This window comes from Cyrtonyx montezumae, unplaced genomic scaffold (assembly GCF_038088225.1).
Source record: "Cyrtonyx montezumae isolate F1298 unplaced genomic scaffold, pur_monq_1.0 scaffold_10, whole genome shotgun sequence".
Lineage (NCBI taxonomy): Eukaryota > Metazoa > Chordata > Aves > Galliformes > Odontophoridae > Cyrtonyx > Cyrtonyx montezumae.
The window spans coordinates 6,418,452-6,435,632 of NW_027071826.1; the positions used below are offsets into that span (position 1 = coordinate 6,418,452).

A 17,181-nucleotide genomic window follows, 5' to 3' on the forward strand; every position below is an offset into this window, starting at 1 on the left:
AAGTTACCTTCACAGACTTCAGCAGAGGAACTATGGTTTTCCTGCATTTAATCTGCTCCCTGCTCCTTCCCACAGGTTTTCTTCTGAACATTGAAGTCTCTTCCTGCTTTAATAATCAGCGCATTTCCCACCTATAAAACTTGCTTAAACCTTGCTCTAATTGCCTGGCTATGCCTTTTTAGAATTCTGGGGATTGGTTAGGGGGCAAATTGTATAGAACTGACTGAAGGCAACAAATCCCAAGCAAGCAACACCGACACACAGAACTCACCGCATTTCATCATCCCCACTTCATAGCATTTCCGTAGCCGGCATGCCTGGCAGCTTTTGCGCCTGTTTTTGTCTATCGTGCATTGATTGGTAGCTGGGCAGATGTAATCATTATGTCCTGCAGCAATGTAAAGCAGAAAAATTTAACATCTCCCACAATCCCTCTTGGCAATTTCACAAATCAGGGATTTTAAGCATCTCATCTATTTCTTATCTAAGCTCCATTAATTTAAATGATGCAAAATATTTGTTCTGTACTGAAAAAGTTGACCTTAAAATGTAACCAGAAAGCATAGACCAGCTTTTACTGTTGACCACTAGATAACCAAGCATCTTCTAATACCAACACATTATTGACAATGGGACATAGACTCGTGGAAATTTACTCCCAGTCTAAAACATCTTACTGTATACTGGGTTTCTACAGATGGCAGAGAAGAGAATTTATCCTCAGCACATTTGAAAATAGCAGTGTACACAGCCTCGGTCTGCAAAGATTTAAGTAAACTTCAGCTATATTTACTGAACTCTCTCTTTGGCTTGCTGAGTCCCAGGAACAAAGAAGACTTTGGAGAACTGACCCCATTAGAAATTTTTGTTAGTGCTGTTATTTTGAAATTAAAAGCCTGAGAAAGAAGACTAGTATAAATTAATGCATACTGTACAAGACAAAGAAAATCACAGGCACAAAGTATAACTTAATATATTATCAATAAGTTTGTTTGATTTGCATCAGCTGTCTTCCCTTCTCTCCCACCTCACCCCACTTCTCCTCAGAAACTCCTTACATTGTTGTATTTCATTAATCAATAATCTGATTCAGAAGTTTATTCCTATGAACTAGACCTTACTATGAAGTTGATCTAAATACAACCAAATTACCTGTTGCCAAACACTGTAAATGTCTCCTGTAGTCATCACCAAAAAATACTCAATTTACATTTCTTAGGGTTGTTGTTGTTGTTGTTTTGTTTTTGTTTTTAATCTCTGGTTGTTTAAGATACTTTTTTCAAACATTAAGAATAGATCAGACAAAGATATAGTGGCTTACAAGTAGGGTGGTTGGTTGTTTGGTTTTGTATTTTGCTTTGATTCATGAGCAAGTCCGAGAGTTCACATCCCCAAGAGTAATTATTTAACTGAACCATTGTGACCATTTCCTTGCAAAATGAAAATAATTTTAACCTTGAATTTTTGAACCGACAGTTTTAAAAAAGAAGAGATCAGGTTACATTTTGTCCCATTTCCTTCTGGTAGATACAACTGAAAAACAAATTACTGTTCATCACTCTTCACACAACATGGGGGGAAAGGAGGAAGAAGCTCTCTGTTGCCTTATAACTAAAGCACAAAGGAGCATAAGGTGGCTTAAAACTCCCATGTCCTTGGGATCATTTAGTTTGGAGGCAGCTGTTCAGAGATATGGGACTGATACACAACTAACTTAGACAAGCAGAGGAGACCACACACATTTGCCCAGACATAACATTTAATTTCAATTCTGGGCCTACCACAGGCCAAAAGCTAAATGCTTGGCTTCAGGTGGCCCAGAACTTTATGATTTTTCTAGGCAATACCCTTCATAACAACAGTTGCAACTGAATATTCAATACTGTTTTATGTCAAGAACTTACTTTCACTTATTTGAATCACAAACAAGCGTTACCTGACAGGGTACATTAAGGTGTACAAAAGGCCACAGTAGGCAACTTGTTCATGGCCGCAGCACGTGTGATCAGCATAGAGCAGGCAAATAATTTTCCTGACAGAAATCACTTTGAGACCAAATTCAGACTCCATTTGTGATAACTAGAGACAAAGTTATCTTCAATTATTTTGAAAAGTCAAAAGAACTTTCACCAGTTTGTAGAAATTGTTATTCACCTGTGCAGAACTTGGACAATAAATTAGAAAGGCAAACTATTTTTAAGTTTGATTCTAATGGTGACACCAACTCTGCCATACTGAGTCAAAAGAATATACCTCAGGACTGTTGAAGGCCATATGCAGCAGAGGAAGAGAGCATTACAGGCCAAAGAGCAACAGAAGTTTCTGTGTTGGTGTCTGTAGTTAGTATTCAGTGTTAATCTGATTAAGTTTCCACCAAGAGGCCCCTGGACATGATGAGCAGAGCCAAAGATAAAAAGCAGATGTGATACTACGTTGCAATACAGTCCATAAGTCACTGCCCAAAGTCTGTGATAGCAACCACAGAGAACTACATTTATTTTGTCCTGTAGTCACTCAGCAAATTTGCAAATATTTGAGAATTTAAACACTGAAGTAGAAACCTCCGATAGAGAGATCTAGAAGAATAAGAAGTGCCTCAGCATAGTGTCTGAGGTGAAAAAATAAGGATCAGGTTTGTTATGTACTATTTCCTACACATTTTTATATCCTACATACTATGTAGATATATGCTATGACTCAATAGTTCCAGACAAGATGTTTTGGATAAGCTATTCCTAACAAGAACTTTTGCTTCTGAGAAGTACCTACTCTGTGTCTGCTGTAACAAGTTCACAACTACTGCATTTACTTTGCAATGCAAACTGCGATCAGATTCATAGGTGTGCAGGGCCATCCCACCAAGGCCATTTCTGCAGAGCCCTCTCATGACATGTACTCCATTTCCTCTCTAAAGCAATGAGTTGCTTGCTTTGCAATGTTTCCAGATGTTGATAACAGAAGATCCAAAAGACAATGCTGTAAAATCAAAAGCTGATGTTCCTACCTTGAATACTTCTTTTAAAGAATGCTTTACAGCCTTCACATGACCAGACTCCATAGTGATATCCTGAAGCATAGTCACTGCAGACTGCGCAGAAGTGGGCATCTCTTTTTGAGCCAGGATTAGTTGCAATTGGGCTTGTACAGTCATTGCCATTAGTTTTTCTTTTTACTGTCTCTCTGATAGAGAAGAAAAACATGTTATAAGAGGAAAAAATAAATTTTGTCCCATTATAGCTACATAGATCATAAAGGATCTATGATCTATGTCATCCTACATAAAGGATGACATTATTTTTCGCTTGAGTTGTGAATGAGCTGCTCAAAGTGTTAGACAAAACTTTGTTTGAAGTGACCACTAATGTTGATCACCCTAGCAATGGAAATGATGAATAAAAGGAGGTAAGAATGCAAGGATTATGGAGAAACATCATTATAAAATGCTTCTGTATATTAAAAAATACATATCTTATTAGTTTATACAGAGCAATATTTTTCCTATAGTGCAGCAAGTAGTTTCAACTTACTGGAACTATTCTTAGGAAATCAATTAAAATTACAACAGACTAAAAACATGAAAGTACGACCAATTTTTGACACTAAGATCCTGAAAGCAAACAGCAAAAAGAAAGGAACTTGGGTCATCAGAAAAGCAGGTTTTAGGCATAGGAAACACATTCATTGTCTACTTCTCTGGACACCATTTTCTTAGTAGTTTCAGCAGATCTTACCTTCATGTTGGTACAATATTGAGCTAGAGAGAAAATAATGTCACATGCGAACTCTCAGTATCAGTCTGACGAAAGGAAAGCTGTGCAGTGAATTTAAAGGTATTTATTTAAGCACAGAGGATTCTCATGCAAAGTTCTCATTCTGCCTTCAGCAGTATTAAAGAGAAGAAACATCTGCTGGAATGAGACAGCAGGTTGCACAGTTTGTGCAACTTTTGAAAAACAAGGGTACACTTCCAGAGCATAAATTTGCTCACCAACAAGAGCAAATTTAAACAGAATGATAGAAATATGTTGAAATTGCTGTCATAGAGACTTTAACTGACACATTAAAAGTAGACTTTATGCTGGCTTCATGACAGGAGGTAAGGACAAGAACACCTACATGCCAATGAAAAACCTTCCAGGTTACAAACATTTGAGGAGAATGTTCTCCAGTTTTCTAATAAAAGATTTGGAAAGGGTAAAAAAATGGGGGGGGGCGGGAGGCTTCTCTGAAGCAAATTCCAAAACAAAAAAGTTATGGTGTTTATCACAGAATTAAGTTAGAGCAAGATCTTTTTCAAGTTCCCATATCCAGCTGTTACAGGGAATTAAGGTGTTCAGATATTTAATGAGCCTGATCTCTGATGACACAATGCAGTTAAAAGATTTCTGAATCACTGACAAATTTCCCCTTCTGATACACTGGGAAGACCAATGTGGGGAAATTCTCCCCTAGAATAAAGGGACTGTATCACACACACATCCCTAATACACCACTAAAGCAAGGAGGAAAATACAATGCTACTCTTTTCTCTTTTGCTGTATTTGGGAGAAAAGTAGTTCGGCATTTCACATCAGTAGCAGAGGTAGCTCTACTTAAGAATCAGGATCCAATTGTTAGAATCACAAAAGAATTCAAATCAGTCAGAGTACCTCAGTGACTGATTGGTAAGCTGTAGCAAACTATGTGTACTGCCCTTATCTAGAACATCTTAAACAAGAGTAAAGAAACAGTACAGACTGCAACACCTTGCCAAGGAGTGCTGCTTTTTACCTTCCAGTCATTAAAAGCGTTCCTTTCTCTGCTTAAAAGTTTAGCTGCAGCCACCCCACACACATGCATACTATGTGACCTGCTACTGCAGAGAACAGCTTGCAGGAAGAGCAACAGTCTGGAATGCATCCCTCCTGCAGGCTCAATGGGTGTAAATCTGCTCATCAGCAATAACTGTGGCAGCACAGCAGGAGTTTCAAAAGCAATTATTTTGTTACTGGTGTCTTTATGGACAAGTGAGTTAGGAAATAGAGAATTTTAACTTAAGACACACGTGCTCTTTTCCCCAAGGACACAGCAATCAGGCAGCTTACCCATACAAACAGCCTCACACATGGTCAGAGGCCACTTCCGATTGTACACAGGACTGATATACTCAAGCACACGCAACAGATGAGTGAGCTGCCATGTCCTCCTGAAAAACCGGTAGGTTGCTGTGTGCCTAGAGAGCGACTGCACCAAAGGATGCAGGAAAAAAGGGGGATGTACCCTGGTTGCAATTGAAGAGCTGCTCAGACAGAGATTTATTGCTTCGCATATTCAGATGGTCCTCTCTATTTTTGATTGTAGTTTCTAAAAAGAGTCATAGAATCCTTAGAGTTGGAAGGGACCTCTGAAGGCCATCTAGTCCAACTCCCCTGCAACAAACAGGAACACCACAGCTAAATCAGGTTGCCCAAGGTCTTATCCAATCTTACCTTGAAAGTCTTCAGGGACAAAGAGAAAGAAAGAGTATTCTTCAGTAAAGAGAATTAAGGTGGTTTTTTTTTTTTTTTTTTTTTTTTTTTTTTTTTTTTTTGGAAGTTTACAGCTCAGTGATTTTCTATTGATCATCATTTGCCTCACCCCTGGAGATGTTCAGGCCAGGTCGGATGGGGCCCTGGGCAACCTGACCTGGTGTCTGATGTAGTGGCTGGAAACCCTGCCCATGGCAGGGGCGTGGAAATGTATGATTTTTTTAGGTCCCTTCCAATCCATGCCATTTTATGATTCTATGAGCAATAGTGACAAGATAATTACCCTGAAAGAGAAATAATCTGCAAGACTATTCAGGTTATTCAGTATCTATCATGTCTCTTAATTCCTTTCAGATTTCATAGAATACACCAAGTTGGAAGTGTTTGATGCAGATGCCACAAGTGGAAAAGCTGAGCCTGAATTCCACTTTTTATTAGAAATGAAGAAACGTGGCAAAGATTTGATCTGTCAATTAGCAAGATTTGCTCATGGAAGTTATTGTGTGCCATGTTGTTTTGGTCTTTATAAAAAAAGAAAAATCTAAACTATTGTGTTTTAAAGAAAGAGGGAAAAAAATCTGAGAAAACAAACAAGCAAAAAAAAATGGTGAAGCCAAAAATTAACAGTCCAGATTTTACCACTTCATAGGCTTCCCTCCCACAGACCAATGGCTCATTCACTCCCTAGAGATGATTCAACCCTATATGAACCTAAACTGTACAATGACAAAGACTGTATCTGAGGATCCATTGCTTCCTGCGTTCACACACTTGTCTACTTTAGTGTACCATAAGTCCAAGAAGAGCCTCAACAGTTACTATCTTTTTGCTCCAACTGATTTGAACCTCTTCCCTTCTCCACCTGAACACATTCAAAATGCTGTGCAAAAGTCATCTGGAGAGTCGTTTTCAGCCTTCATCAGCTTCTAGGGACTCTCTCAACCACAATTTCTGGAAGTGCTGATACCGTATAACTGACTATTTTTATCTCCAAAGCACAGGTTCTGTCATGTCCCAAACGTTGATCAATGTACTGAAAATTATGCCACAGGTATCTGAAGATTAAGGGATCATAACTGTATCATAAGATTGAAATGTCAACCCATCACCTCAAAGGGACCTAGAGGTAATTCCAAGTACCCAACTGAACAGGCAAAATTAAAAGAAAAAATAAAAAACAAACAGCATAGGAGGATAATACAAATAATAATGGCTGCAGAGCAGAGTTTGGACAATGTATGAATACAATATTAGTGCACATTGGACAAGAAACTGACTTATTTTTATATAATTCAAACAAGCATTGCTGGCATGCAGGAATTGCACATGTATGATCAGAAGCAGAATAACAGAAGGGAAGAAGTTAAAGGGAGGAAATAAAGTTCCGGAAACATCTCTGGCAACCTTCTTAATGTTTTCAAGTACTTGTTAGAAAGACATATCTGTCCATTTTAAAAATAAATCTTTTGTACCTTTAATTAAAAATAACGTAGGAGATGAAGGCAGAAATCAATTTCAGATGCTGTACTAGATTACTGTTAAATATTATCTAATTACATTATCACATTTATTTTCTCTTCATATTATTTTAATATAAATGGAGGATTTGGAAACACTCGTCCTGAACTAACAAAATTTGTGAGACTGTTTTTGTTATCTTCACTACCTGTAGGACACATAATACAGAAACATATTGTAAAGTCTGGAGCTCATATCACCAAATTATTGCCTTCTTTTCCATAAATAAACATATATGAGCTCTACAAATGTTGTAAAAAAAATTCATGTTTACTTTTCCTCAGAATTTTGCTCATATTGCTCATTTTTGTTGAGCCACTGCTGTAGATTAACACTGCTAAATCAAAATGTTATGCTGTGTAGTGTTAAATAATTTTCTTTTTTTTTTCAGATAAAGAACTTATTTGCAAGAAAAGGGAATGCATAGAAATCAGGTTTCTTATTCTAAACTGAGCTACAAGAAGTTCCAAATTACACAACAATCAGCTGTAGCAAAGCAACCCTCATTAGTACAGCAGATGTTAACAGAAGTTTACACCCAGGGAAAATAATCTCCTCTCACAGTGAAGCTCTTGCTTTATTCCTAAAGATAAAAATGAACAGTATAATAGCTCTAGCTAGGCACTGATGTTTTCTTACTCATCATTTAAACAACTCCCTTTTCTTCAACTACAGTGCTGTTTAGAATTATTTACACTTTGCAGCATTAGTCTCTCCCTTCCCCCAGAGCTATTGCTGTTAGTTTCAATCCCAAGAATTCTTCCTTCAAGGTATAATCTATGAAGATATAGTGTCACAATCATTGTTCCCATGGCAATAAATAAGATGTTCATGACATTAAAGATCCTGCCAAAAGATGAGAGGAAGTACATTTTTATCTCAGGCCATATAGCCACAGTAGGGAATTGCAATTCTTCCTTTATGTGTTTGCAAGTCAAATTAGAAATAATTTTTTACTACTTCTATAGACAAAAGAGGTGTTACAATGCATCATACTAGGACAAATGGACTACTGGGTGTAGCTAGGAAATAACACAATGGTTTCCTGCTCCTGAGAGAGAAAAATAATCCACAAATTTAGACATCCAATTACATTGATTTCTCTGCTTTAAATACAGTTATCATCAGGCATAATAGTCCATAGGAACCCAAACAAACAACAGAAGACTTAGTTACTTGAACACGAGAGGTACAGATTTCCCTTTAAACAGACAGAAGGGAAGCCACACTGCAGAGCATCAGAAGGGCTGCTCTTGCTGTTGGGTTCTTCCACTTTGAGTTGATCCACTATCTGGAGAGCCCAGAACATGATCCTGATCTGTTTTCCCATTTTCCCAGACCTATCTGTTTTTAAGTACTAACCAAAGTTGGAAGAGCTTGGATTCACCTGTTCAAGGAATCCCTTTGCATGCTGTTGCTATTTAAGATGCCTGTCCCAACTCACACACTTGAAGCAGATATGCACTTCAGAACTACCTGTTACTCTGCTGACTCCAAAGACGGACTATTCAGCTGGACAGCCTGAAGATTCTTGCAGTCCACAAGCCTGAAGTAGACTTAAATCCTATACCTTAATGCTGTGCAGACAATATAATGCCCATCCACTGCAGAAGGAACGTGGGTAGTACCAAAAATAAAAATGACTAAAAATTGAACTACAGCTGCTACCAGGACACGCTGTTTTTCATACCGTCAATGTCTGAAGTTAAATAAGGAGCCTGATGAACAAAAACCCAGTGGGTAAAACAGGAAGAGCCCCTGCAACAACTTCTGCCTTAATCCATAAACAGCTGTTGTGAACACTAATGGAATTACTTTGTCAGCTGATGATGCACACACTTCTTATGACTTGTAACATCAGGGACTGTACAGCACGGGAAGAAATTTCTGCAAATTCAGTTGCTTTACATCTGAGAAATTTAGCCTGTGAATCTGCTACTCACATTGCCTTTATGAAAAGTCAGTTCAGGACAGCAACGAGTGCCAGACATTTTCTGTAACAGCACTCTGAGGCATGTTGCTGCATGACTTGTAATACTCAAAACAAGTTAAAAAAGATAAACTTTCCTTCTTCATTTGTAAAAGTCTTTTTAACTATTTGATGCAGGAAAAAAAATAGCACTGTAGGAAAATGGAAAAAAAAAAAAAAGCCTTTATTCCTTTCACCTGAAAGGACTTAATTTGCCAGAGCAAAATTCAGTTTTATTAAAGTAGTATCCAGTAGCCTTGAACTCTTGTTTATACACAGTTATTCCCACACTGAAGGCACTCAGTTTTTCGTAACTGCATATGGTTCTCTAAGGAGTCACTTTAAAATAAATTCTATTTCAGAAGTTATATTAAAAAAGCAATGGCAAAGTAACAGGAGTGAATTGGTGCTTGGTGGAGATTTTTTGTTTTTTCAGATACACAGAAATAAAATGTTTTTGTCTTTTATTATTACTTTTAAAAGAACTAAGGAAGCTGTAAAAAATTGTTACGGTTCTAAAGAAGCAAGTGGCACTCACCTGGTGACGGACAGGACTGGTTCCAGTGGCCTTGCCTCACACCATGGGCTCTTAGGCTGCTCTGCATACAGAAGTGATGACTGACAGTGCAGTGTCAGAGGGGAGAGGTGGCCAGGAGCAGACCATAACACGCTTGGGCTTGATGTTTGCCTCACAGATGCACTCTCTGAATCACCAAAATTGCTGGCTATGTTGTAATTCATCATAGCAGGACTGCAGAATGCCATTGCAGAATATTCATGCCTATTTTCCACATAAGATGAAGGGATGTAGACCGGACTGTGTTCTGTTGTCAATGCAGACTGATTACAGCTGTAGGGAACTGGAGAGCCAATACCAGCAGGTGAGTTTTTAATTTCTGTTTTATTGCATCCAATATCCTGAAGTGGCAGCAATTGAGAAAAGTCCTTGTGAGAAGACGCACACAGGGACATTTTGATTCAAGACTGAAGGTTGTTTAAATATTCATCCTAAGATGTTAAGGTGGAAAAAAAAAAAAAAACAACCATGAATTGAGGATTTTTTGTAACACAGAAAGCACTTAAAGCATTCTGTGAAAACAGATCACATACAAAATGTATTTAAACAGACTATGTGAAGTTTGCTACCTTTATGAAGCAGAAAATTTTCTAGAACTTCCTTAAAAATAAAGACTACAACACTTGCTGAGTTCAAACTGCATTTAAAAGTTATAACACAAAAACGTATAACCTGAAGCCAGAAACAAAAATGCATGTGACAACTGGGATCCTAACCAATGCAACACTCTGCAACCAGGGTAAAGCTGCCCCATGTCAGTGGCAGAATTACCCCATGGTGAGTAATTGTGGAATGAGTGTGCTGAGAATTCAATTATCTTCTGAGAAATTCACCACCTCCTTCTCCCACTGTAAGTGGGCTACTTCAGCTTTCCTTTATCAACATGAGTGCGTAACAGCAGAAGTTTTAAATACAGACAGACAAAGACTTTACCTTTCAAAAACATAATTCCTGTGCACATCCCTCTCCACAGAGGAGAAAGATGGAATGGACATCAGTAAGCAACCCTGTCACTGAAAGGTACTTGGATACAGCACCTCTGAACAAAGCCATTATAAAAGTAGATGTCATGAAGTGCAGATGTCACAAAAATGCAGGTATTTCTGAGCTGCCAAAGAAGAATTCAAGCAAATCCATAAGGACAGGAAGTTTTATAGTTTACTGGCATACTGCACTGCCTTTACAGCTACTCTCCACCCTTCCTTCCATCTGAACCAACAATCAATGGAATTTAATACACCCACAGAAGTACTGTTTGCCAGATATAGGTACATCCAAATTATTTAAGGTAAATGAAGAAAATAAAAGGTAAAGGAAAGAAGCCACTAAAACACCTTTTAAGATATAAACCCCACCCTGGAGTCATGAATTTTCAACAGCATTTAAAGAATATTTAAATTTCATCCTTTGCTGTGGGCTTCACATGCAATTTATTCCACCTTTGCAGACACACATGCAGCCTTCTTATAGAGCACAATCCAAAACACTTTGGCTTCCAAAACAGCAAGTTCCAGCTCCCAGAAGTGATATTCCAGCATGCTTTTACAGAAAGTAATAAGAGACTAACAAGAAAAACTCTGCAGTAAATAAGTCACCCACAGTTCTGCTATTCCAAAAGTGACCAAAGTATGGGTGTTAAATATTCTTACCGTTTTTCACTTTACACAACCATAAAATAAGATGATAAAGAGTCAAATGCATGTTTTCTGAAGCACCAGCCATACCCCTGTCCCAGAAATTCTCAGGTAGAATGGCATTTCTAGTATGCTATCTTGGTGCATTGACATATTTCCCTACCTAGAGACAGGACTGATGGTAGAACCATCACCAGAAAATATGAGAAAAATCTTTCTGAATGAAACTGACGGTTCAGGGCTCTTCTCACTTCACACTCCGCTGATGAAAGTGAAGATATATGGAGAAGTAACAAGGAACTCATTGAAATCATCCTAGACATTTTAGACCCAGCTGCTGTTTATTTCTTTGTGGGAAACAGGAGAATGAGTTATCTCAGCAGTGGTTTACATCCAGCCGTTCTTGCACTGGAACTCTGATGCAGCCAAAGCAAGAGAATGTGACCTCATTTCTCATACAATCTACATACCTCATGTGCCCTTGCCAGATGGTTCACAATTTCCTTTAAGAGTGCAAAAGCTCTGAAAATCCCAAATCTTCTGTTGCTTGCATTTTATGGACAAATAATTTTCAAGCAGCAAATGATGAAATTGAAAAACTATGATTATTATATCAGCAGTGGTTATTTTCATAGTGAATACTATGAACGCGCCCAGTGAGTGCACAGAATTCAAAATATATTTAAAACTTCTGTGTAGGTAAAGCAGAGTACCACTTGGAATCTCAGAGGTGTGCACAGACACTCCATAGGAGCACCTGAATGTTGTCAGCCCTGTCCAGCAAGAGCTGACTGAACTTCATCCCCCTGTATCCCTTCAAGGGATGCACAGTGCAGCATAACCCCAAACTCTTCTGAGAAAGGACCTGAAAGGCATTACAGTGACATCTCTGTTATAATCACCTAAAGACATTCTGCTAAGACACTGCAGTAAATTTGGCAGCAGGCAACTGGCTGTACAGCTTCCCCTTAGGAATTAAGAAAATATATGCACATATGATGTATTAGCAGAGGGAACACAGAGGTAGGCCTAAAAAATTTCATGAATCAAAATCAGCTGAAGTTTAAGTCACGTTATTCGAGAGAAGCAATCTGCTAGAGTGATAGGGAGGATAGCTGCATACTTAGCAGGTTTTATTCTCTCCAAAGAATAATAGGCAGTATTTAGAAATATATGGAGGTCTTGGAAGCAGCACAAGTCAAGTTTTAGAGGGAAGAGTTCATGCAAGCAGGAGAAGTCCATACAACCTCCTTTCAAAGCAGACAGCTCACGATTTTCTTACAAGAGAAGGGACTTGAGTTTCAGAAAGCTAAAGAAAATAGTCTTCATCAGACTTCAATAAACAAGAGTAAAGGCTTAAGATAATTAACTTGAGTAGCAAAAACAGTTTAGCCATGGTAGGCTATGAATGTACATAGGAACATATTGTTCATATATACTTACACTCAAAAGATTTAGAAAAGGAAGCCCAGAGCCTCTCCGATAAAGCAAAGCTGCAGAAATCATTCAGAACTGCACAGAAAATCCTCCAGAAATAACTGCTGGACTGTGGAGCTGCTCTTAATGGAGAAGAACTGCAGATTTAGGTTATCAGAGCTTAGGATTCAAGTCTACAGAAAACAAACCCCACTAAAATCAATGTCTCAGGAGGAATCACTACCACGTTTAAATTGAGGATCATAATAAGAAGTTGCAACAGGATAAGAAGTTCGTCCCATTGCAGTATGACGTCCTCCTGTCTTAAACACTTTCATTAAGCTGAAATCAATTCCTCTCTGAACCAAACTCCTGTACCAATTTTTCTTCCTTCTCTGAAAAAAGGTTTTAAAAATCAAAATTCAACACTAACTACATAATTTAAATCTAATCTGTCCACACTGCTCTAGAACTGTACCAGACCTGGAAACAAAATCAGTATCTGTTATTTACAGAGCACAGTCTTCCTGACTGCAAATGTTTCAGTCAAGTCAGTTCAGCATAGAAAGGTGCGAAACAACTGAAATGCCACAAAGTAAATAAGCAGTCTGATTCCTCCAGTAACACTTACCATTCACACATGTAGTACATAAACAGCAGCATCCACATCTGACATAAGACAATAAAGTTCCATGGGCTCCAGAATGCAAAGGATACCACCACTTTCCATGAATACATAGGAGCAAAAATGTGATGTCAATGTTATCCACAAATAAGTGAGGCTTCTGCTCGTGAAATAGCTCTACATATTGAACTCAGTGTATCTTGACGGTCTGCATGCAACAAACACCAGATCAAGTACAGGAATGCTGGTTTGGATGTCATAGTCAAACAGATACATGGGTAAATAATTAAGCCATCTGACCTACTGGAACAATCTCAAATGGGTATCTACATTCAAGCGTTGGTAACTGCACACTACTTACACCGAATACTTTTTTAAAATCCTTCCACAAAATAGCATTAGAAATAAAGGGTAAATAAAGAGAAGAGAGATTAGGCTGCCATGTTTTAGAGCCTGCTTGGAAAGAATACAATAGGTTTTCCTAGAAGAGCACAGCAGTCTGCAAAACAGTGTGGATATTCTCAGGCACTATTCCATCACCATAAATTAACAATGTGCTTAGAATTTTCCAGGTAAGTTGCATATATTTTTCTCATAAAGGTGATCTCTTTCTCTGCTAGGTTTTAGTTAAGGTGCAATCATTCTTCCTTCCATCTGAAGGAGGTGGTTCAGCAAGTATGCATTCCACTGCTCCACAACCTGAGCCCCTCACTCAACTTGGAAAGCATTCTATTAATATTCTGCTAAGTTAAACTTTGTGCATCCCATCGCAAAAATAAACCAAAGCATCTTCTCAAGAACTGATCATTAAAGCAAAGTCACTGCTGATGCATAAAATAGCTCTTGTGCTTCAAGCTTTGTGGAGAACTTATTACTCATTAAACACAGCAGTGCAAGATACTGCCAACAGAAGGCATGTGAGTAAACAGGTTTATTATTTATTACCTGAGGTGCACTAGATGCAAAAAGTAGGGGGCAGATAGGAAAGCAAAAAGAAAATAAAGCTCTTTTTAGAGACTTAAAATCCACTCCAGAAAAATCAAGAGCCTGTTTCCAAAGAGATCAAGACCACCTCTGAGGAAAATACTGAAGATCAAAACTGTAGGGGCAAGAATACTTTGAAACACTTAAGACAATTTAGCACCTTTTGCCCTGTTTTAGCCTTTGTGTTACTTAGGACACCAACAACTTTTAGGTTATTCTAAACATTCATGAATATTTGAGGGATCTGGTGCATGAGGTATGCAGAGGCACCAAAGGAACCAGGCTTGTTCCTGAAAAAAAACACAAAACTGAAGAGGGTTTAATTGCAGTCTCCTACTACCTGAAGTGGAGTTACAAAGTCAGATTATTCAGCAGTGTACAAATGAGGACAAGAGATTAGTCACAAGTCAGAGCAAGAGAAAATCCAGTTGAACATAAGAAAAATTCCTCCGCAATGAGAATAATTAAGTAAAAGAACATGATATTCAGAAGGGCTATGAAATCTTCATCTGAGACATTAAAAACAAACAAAAAAAACCCCACAAAAGACAGGGCTGAAAATGACCCTGAGCAGCCTGACTTCACTTGAAGAAAGATATTAGATTCATTGCTCTCCAGACATTCCTTCTCACCTGAATTTTTTAAAGACTGTGCTCCTCCACTACTGGAGGCATTCACAGATGAGGAAGTTCCAATGTTACTTGTGCTGGAAAAAGTGAAGCATGACAAATGGTAATTACCCAGGGTTCTGACCACCTCATAAACTTCGTCCAAGTGAAGAACAGTGGGTCCTGTTTAAAGATGACCATCACTTAACATTTTATGATACATGAAGAGGTCTGTCATATTTACTGCAGTCGGATTAGATCACCAGCAGGTATGTATATAAGGGGAAAAGATTTTCAGACCTTGATTCAAACTGGGGATAATATTCACTGCAGCAGTTTTTATAGACCCTTACAGTGTTATCAGACCTCAGAACAGACTTAAGATTTCTATGATTTGCATTTCTTAGGTATATTTCATAAGTTTAGAGACCTATAGATCAGAAATGAAAAGCCACTGTCCTGTTCAAGAATACAAATGAATACTGTGATCTCAGCTCCTCTACTTAGCATGTTATCACTTCAAAGTGGGCACTCAAGTATGTCAGTCAAGTATATCAGGAAAGATATTTGGATTTCAGTGGGAAAATTCTAACATGCTACCTTACAAAAGAAGCATCCATTAAAGCTATTACACAAGTAGCAATTATAACCATTAGTCCAAGGATTCTGTAATCACACTTCAACCTACACCAGTGTCATGGCAAAAACTAGTACAAAGAACATCACACCTGTCTGATAAAAACATTATTACTTAAAGAAAGTATCTCCTTCTGATGCAAGGAAGGGCAGGAGGGAGCAGTTCAGGCTGACTTATAGTTGGAACTTGGGTTTTCATTGAGTGAGAATGTGTGTCTGTATCCAGTAACTCTGAAGTATGCTTGGGGAGTGTCTCAGCACAAAATCATTTAGTTAATTCTTACAGAGTTAATTCTGAGCAGCTAATTCTTGGTTTGATTATCAGAATGTAGCTCTGTGACAACAGCAGGGAACATACCAGTTTCTTGTGTCCAAAACGATTAATTCCTTTAACCACCGTGTCTCCCTTAATGAGAACACCATATAACTATCATGGTTTTCCAGTCATCACAAAATCTTTTATTGAGGGACATCTTTAATTTGTATGACTGCTGAGAAGCAGGGTGTCGAGCTCAATCATCTGCCGTCAGAAATGGAGACTATATATGGAGAAAAAGCTTCATTTTGCCCAGTAGGGCTTTTACACAACTCAGTGGGTTACTGAATAACTGTGCCTTAGTTATTGGCACGGCAGAGACATGAGCTGGCACAGGGACTCTGACTTGACTCAAGTTCTTTTTGTTTACTCTTATAACAATTCCACATCTCCCAGCATCAGTCTCTCCTGACACTCAAATAAATAAATTAGAAACAAAAAACACCATTGTGTTTATTCCCTGTTCACACAGCAGTTCCCTCATGCAAGTCTGCAAGGAGATACAGCAGGCAGATAGAGAACAATGCCAGCAGCAATGCACACATGTCAGACAAATTTAGGAGCGGAAAAGGAGAAGAAAAATGTCAATATTTTGGGGGGGGTTGGAGAAAAAAAGCAAATAAGGCAATAGGAATACAGCTGGAATTGGTACTTCCTGTTCTCTCAGGCAGCAGGACTGCCCATCCCACCTTCTGAGGAAAGTATAGATGAGAGATTCCCCGGCAGCAGCTGTCCAAAACCAGGCATTAAATCCACTGATGGGATTAAGAGCCTCCTGACCAGCAAACAAAAAGAGAAAGGTCATAGCTGCACCCAAAGCCTAGACCCCCAGCAATCTGTAGGCAACAAAATCAGTTATTTGGGAATATGATTTATTCATCTCCCCAGACAACACGAACTGGTTTAGCTCTGCAAAGCACACAGTGCTACCTGAGGATCTCACTTCCCATAGCTACAAAACATGGGATAGGTGTTTCTATTTGGCACGAAAGGCAGCTAATGCAGGATTTAATTTCTCCTGGCTAAGTAGACACAGTGCACTGGCTTTTCCCTTGAGTATGCCATGCCTCAGGCTCCTTAAGTAACCTTTTCTTTGCAAGACCAAGAAGGAACAGTGATAACCACAGCAGTCTGAGGCTGCAGAAAACCCGCTTTGTTAACCTGCTGCCAGAGAGACATTTGTCAGAGCTGAGTGACCAGAGGAAGGAAAAAGCAGCGGAGTTTTTCCTCTCACACCAATGCTGAAATCCCCTACTCCATTCTCTCTTCCTCTAAATAAAAGCCTTTTTACTTTCTTACTTTTTTCCACACAATCTCATTACTATGCAAATTATTTACAATGTAAACCTAACTGACTTAACAGAAGAGTCTGTTTCACCACTGTTTGTCCA

The 17,181-nt window shown here is 38.5% G+C and overlaps 1 protein-coding gene across 1 annotated transcript in view; it reads right to left on the reverse strand.

Annotated features, from left to right (window-relative positions):
- The window catches only part of ESR2 (estrogen receptor 2), a 35,076-nt gene extending 21,631 nt beyond the window's left edge, over positions 1-13,445 (reverse strand). The window contains exons 1-4 of the mRNA XM_065749105.1: positions 13,253-13,445; positions 9,533-10,002; positions 3,005-3,180; positions 272-388 (exon numbers count right to left, since the gene is read on the reverse strand). Of these exons, the coding sequence (XP_065605177.1) occupies positions 272-388; positions 3,005-3,180; positions 9,533-9,966 (727 nt within the window). The 5' untranslated portion in view covers positions 9,967-10,002; positions 13,253-13,445. The remainder of the gene's footprint in view (positions 1-271; positions 389-3,004; positions 3,181-9,532; positions 10,003-13,252) is intronic.
- Between the last annotated feature and the right edge of the window lie 3,736 nt (positions 13,446-17,181).